The sequence below is a fragment of the Camellia sinensis genome, chromosome 4 (genome assembly GCF_055761805.1).
Source record: "Camellia sinensis isolate YWXY chromosome 4, ASM5576180v1, whole genome shotgun sequence".
NCBI classification, from domain to species: Eukaryota; Viridiplantae; Streptophyta; class Magnoliopsida; order Ericales; family Theaceae; genus Camellia; species Camellia sinensis.
The window spans coordinates 110717900-110723358 of NC_138964.1; the positions used below are offsets into that span (position 1 = coordinate 110717900).

Below are 5459 nucleotides of genomic sequence, written 5' to 3' on the forward strand. Positions count from 1 at the left end.
CTCTAATATTTTCAATTGAGCTGAGTAGGTAAATTTGACCAATGCATGGTCTTCCACAAGACCATGTATTTGATGATATTCCATTAAATCCAAACCTGAATAGCACTGTGATTCTGTTCCTCTTTTATTTTTATTTCCTTCTGGAGTTTCTTTCTCTTTGTCAGCACATCAACTTAATTTTCATCTTTTATTTTTATCCATGCTAATTTATTTGAGTCTTGGGTGTATAATCGGGTAATGGATTTTCTTTGCAGGTGAATTGAAGAGATATTTTTAGACTTGTTTTGTGTGTCAGTGGGAGAGCCTGAGATCTCATGGAGAAAGCCTCTGCAATCTAAGTGAGCAAGGAGTCTAAAGTGACATTCCATTTCTAGGCCTCCATTGAAGATGAGTTTATATGGGCTGAGGCATGTTGGATCAGATTGACGACAAATGGTTCTTTGCCAGTTGTTGGCTTTATGAATGGCCGGGGGTTTAAAACTTTCATTTTTAGTTCGAGTGTTTGTGAGGATTTTATTTTGTCCATCTTCTTCGGATTTGTAATATTTAAAGTGTTGTAATAATTCCCCACCTCGCTTCTTTCTATCCCATTCTCTAATCGCTTTCCCTAACTGTACATATGTATATATCTGGCATGTCATGCATATCCATGCTTTACATCCATGTTTCATGCATTAGGATTCGGCTAAGTTTGCGTTTGTGGATTTCATCAATTCCTACATGACTATGTGCGTTATCACATGTTTTGTGATATTTCACATGTCACATCTTAGAAGCCGAATCTTTAGCTGCATCTCATGATTGAATTGCACTAGGAATTTGTATATAAGATCATGCATATTTTATTAACTTCGTTTTGTAGCTGTTCGAGGGACGTCGGTAAATCTGTGAGTTTTTATGTTTTAGCATCCCATCTGTATGTGTTTTTCTTATTATGTGTTAGCATTCTACCATGAGGCTATTTGCTTACTTGATATAATTGTATGAATGCCTGTGGATAAATGCTTGTTGCTTGAATTAGAATGATTCGATGAATGTACGTTTAACCCCACTTTGTCAAGTGGCAAATTTACAAACTTTAAGCCCACTTTGTAGTGGCAAATTCACAAACTTTAAGCCCACTTGAGGTGGAAAATTCAAACACTTTTCGAAAAACAAACATGAAATTGAATTGTTCCAATTTGAGCAAACTAGTCTATACCTTGTGTGCTTCACATAATAAATTTTAGCATTTATTAAATAATCAGAACATGAACATATAAAGAAAATAAAAGTCATATCATGGTTTAGTAGAGGCTGATCTTTTGATCGGGTGAGCGGGGGTGCTCATTATTGACCTTCCCCTCTCATACCTAAGGTTCCGAGCCAAGCATCTTTGGTTACGATGAACAGTGGCCTTGGCACAAGTCATGAGTTTCTTAATTTCCCAAAATATTAGGTGGCGACTCTGAGATCTGATAACGCAGTCCATTTTTGACAAAGTTTTTGCAATACAATGGATTTTTCTAAAAGTTGCCAAATCTGGACTCTCATCTACGTTTCACATTGCACTCGTGAGACTAGATCAAACAGATCGGGAGTTCGAACTGTTTAACGCGCATGGGTACCCCTTGGGCAAGTTAGCAAACCTCTACATATAGGACTAAAAGGCAGGGGTTGCCCGGTTGGAACAGTTCCAATTAGAAGAACTACTAAAGAAGATCTCATTAGAGAGAAACTTGCTTCAAAAATAATGACACCTGCAGATGACACCAGAGGTGTTTATGTAAGTTATCCTAGTCAATCAAGATTATATAGCTTCAGAATATTAGTTTTGCACTATTGCTTGTTTTCTATATTTGGTTTTATTTGTTTCTATGAATCACCTTCTTGAATGAGCTGAACACACACATAAAACACTCTAACCACATTTTTTGATCCTATAAATTGATTTTAGTCCTCATTTTTTGAAGCCATATGTTTAGCCTCATCTTGTTGAAAGATTTAGGCAAACTTTTGATAATAATTTTACTTGCAGATGTGATTGTTTACATGGCTTGAATCTGCACAACCAAAAACACTAAACATTAAATCTTACAGCTAGGGCACAATGCCTTTTTTGAATGAAAAGAGGGAGAAAAAATCAACAAAAAAAAGTACGCTCATATATATATATATATGTTTGTTGGGTTGGATTTCCCTCGTATGTGGAGGATGGCCCAAATATTTGGTAAAGCCCATGTAAGTCTCAAGCCCACATGGAGAGATTATGGTAGCGTTTGGTATACTTTTCAAAACTCAATTCTGTTTTTAAATCATGATTTGAATGCAACTTGTTAACCAAACATATTTTTAAAAAACAACTCCAAATTACTTTCAAAGCTCCTCACTTTTCTTTTCTTTTCTTTTCTTTTATTATTAATCAATTAATTAATCAATCACTTTTTTTTTCTCATCTCTCATCTCACCTAACATTCTCTCACATTTTTTACATCAATCAATCAAAAAAAAAAATCACAAATCATTCCAAAACTATTTTGAAAACTCATAACTAAATAAATTTTCTCTTTTCAAATCATGATTCAAAAACTCAAAACTCACATAACTTTACACTCAAACTATAATTCTAAAATTAAACCAAAGGGAGAATGTTTTTTTCTTGGTTTTTGGCCCATGTGTGTGAGGAGACAAAAACCCTCTCTACTACCCTAGAGAGAGAGTAGAGTGTAGCCACCAAATAGAGAGTGAAAAGGGAGCCAAACAGTTTTTTGATAAACTCTGTCCAGCTTTGATCAAACAGTTCAGTCATCCGATTGAGCCGAAATTTGGAAGGCGAGTTCACACTAAAGGCTCTAAGATCTGAACGGTGGACATCAAATTTGGAGCATTCTGAATTTGGTTTTCTGGCTCGTGAACAGTACCCTGTTTTTGTGAGATCTTTCCTAAATTTTGTAACTAGTTCTTTGGTTGCCTAAAAAACTTATTTGTAGTTGTTCTTGATTGTTTGCCTCTAGTTCTAACTAGAGAGAACTCTTGTACCCCCATTATTCTTTGATAGTGGAGATATTTGATGGACTATGGTCTCGTGGTTTTTTCCTTCTCACAGTGGGAAGGTTTTCCACGTAAAAATTGCTTTTGCCGTTTTTTTTTTTTTTGATCGGCAAATTGCTCTTGCCTTGTTGTGTGATTTTTAGATTTATTATTTTCAGATTATATATATATACATATATTGTGCTCTATTCAAATTGTTTCCTAATAGATTCACACAAAGAGGGAGAAAAATTACTTATGTTATTTTGTGCTAGATTCGGGTATTTCGAATTGGCCTTTGGTTTTCTCCCAACAGTATGGATATGTTCAGACTCTCACAGTAAGGGAAAATATAAAAGTAACACATATGTTTTGGACTTTTATTACCCAGTATGCCATGGTTGAGACAATAGATGGTCCAAACAATTACAGTGGACCGTCAGCGGTGCTTAGTGTATACCAACCAGATGTCATGGGTAAACAATATAGTGCAGGGCGAATGATGATTCAAAATGGGCCTGATAGCTTACAAGTCGGGTGGAGGGTAAGTTGATCTTCTTGCTTGTTGTAAATTTAGCTTCTTACTTATTTTACAAACAATTTTCACAAGTAAAAACTAGTTTCACATAGACAAAAGCATTTGTTGTTATTATGTTTTTGGTTTGTCTCAGGTGGATCCATCTCTGTTTGGTGACGCACGTAGTCGACTATTCATATATACGAATGTAAGTATCATTGCTTTTTATTGCATATTACTTGATTGACTATATTTTCTTAGTAACTCTTACAATATATTCGTATATGTTTGTCTACCAAACAGGCAGGTCAATCTCATTGTTTCAATACAAATTGCCCTGGATTTGTGATTGTGGATACAGATATACCTCTTGGTTTAGTAATTGAAGAGGTCTCTATACCTGGAGGGACACAGATTGAGATGGAAATCTACATCTTTCAGGTAAAATTTGAAAACTCTTAATATACATGAAGTCCACACCTAGACCACTATATTGGCAGATCACAAGCTCCCAAGTCATGCTACCATTGTGTCAAATAATTATTACAGCAATAATTATGAAACAAAAATCATAATTAAGTAATTAGTGGTAAGGAAATAGAATTTGTGTTCTTCTGTTCAATTATTTGATTTTGATATCCATGTAAAAATATACAGGACCTAGCTAATGGAAACTGGTGGCTTGGAGTTGCGAATACCAATGTTGGATTTTGGCCAAAGAGAATACTTGGTGACGGATTAGCAAACTTAGCTTCACATGCTGAATGGGGAGGAGAGGCATTTAGTCCACCGGGCACCCCGAAACCTGCAATGGGGGGAGGTTATTTTCCAATTCAGGACACTAGATATGATGCATACTTTAGGCATATTGCACTTAAGAGTCCAAGTGGAGGGGATATAATTCCTCAAACATACGAGTTTACAACCAATATAAAACTGTATGAAGTGAAAGATGAAGGATACCAGGGGGCTGACTTTGGGCATCTGATACTATATGGGGGCCCTGGAGGTTCCTAGAAGGAGAACACAAATTTGGTACTTTTAAAATTTCATTTTGGCATGGATTAATAATGTAAAACTTACCACGCCTTGTCTTTCTATATATATATAATTGCATGTGCTTTGCAAAACTTTTATTAAGACTCAAGTGCTATTGTTTATGCTTGGGGTGATGCACAATCCAACCCTTTTAGCTTTGTAAATTTTAATCTTCTTGACTGCAATGTCATCGATTAAAAAAATTAGATTATTCAACAAGACCTGCTTTGAACATTTACGGGTGCTAAGCTAATGTAATTGGAATTACCCACAATTATTTATTTATTAGTACCCACATAGAGATTGTTTGAATATGATTACCAAAATTTGCTTACATAGATTAAGATCTTAGCAAATCATTATAACTCAAAAAGATTAAAATAAAATAAAATAATTTGATTTGTTATTTCATGGCTTAGCAAGACTCAATATACAACAAAGGGGGAAAAAAAACCAAATGAAAAATAAAGCCATAAATCAATCCAAATTAATCTAAATACAACAAAAGATCACTTAAATATTACTTTTCTTACATTTTTAACAACAAAATTACTAACTAAGGTTATATAATCAAATTTATCTATCATATCATTTTCAATGAATAATTTAGTTAACTGCAATATAGATTTGTCCAATTAATAATTAAACATCAATCTCTTTTTTCTACTGTTTGGTAACTAGCCAAATTATTTTTTGAGGGGCCTTTGACTGTGGTTTGGGCTTTCCATTACGTGGGAATTTAAAATTAGAGCAATTAATAATTGTGAAAATTATAATTTAGTGGGATAATGATAAAATAATTACAATATAGATTGATTATTTATTTATTTATTTATTTATTTACTTTATTTTTTTGTGCAGCAACACACAAATAAAAATTTTAAAAAAAAATTCA

At 33.9% G+C, this 5459-nt stretch overlaps 1 protein-coding gene across 1 annotated transcript; it reads left to right on the plus strand.

Moving 5' to 3' along the window:
- The first annotated feature begins 3406 nt into the window (after window positions 1-3406).
- Window positions 3407-4543, plus strand: LOC145823970 (protein neprosin-like). The gene is made up of 4 exons (XM_082923548.1): window positions 3407-3553; window positions 3681-3734; window positions 3830-3967; window positions 4184-4543. Exons 1-4 carry the CDS (start codon window positions 3407-3409, stop codon window positions 4541-4543), a joined length of 699 nt encoding a protein of 232 aa, XP_082779674.1.
- Window positions 4544-5459: the final 916 nt, after the last annotated feature.

Excerpts from the sequence above, each read along its gene's own strand:
- LOC145823970 (XM_082923548.1), top strand. The coding sequence starts at position 3,407 with ATGGTTGAGACAATAGATGGTCCAAACAATTACAGTGGACCGTCAGCG. Across the intron at positions 3,554-3,680 it reads GCTTACAAGTCGGGTGGAGG|GTGGATCCATCTCTGTTTGG; the intron begins GTAAGTTGATCT and ends GGTTTGTCTCAG. Across the intron at positions 3,968-4,183 it reads TGGAAATCTACATCTTTCAG|GACCTAGCTAATGGAAACTG; the intron begins GTAAAATTTGAA and ends AAAAATATACAG.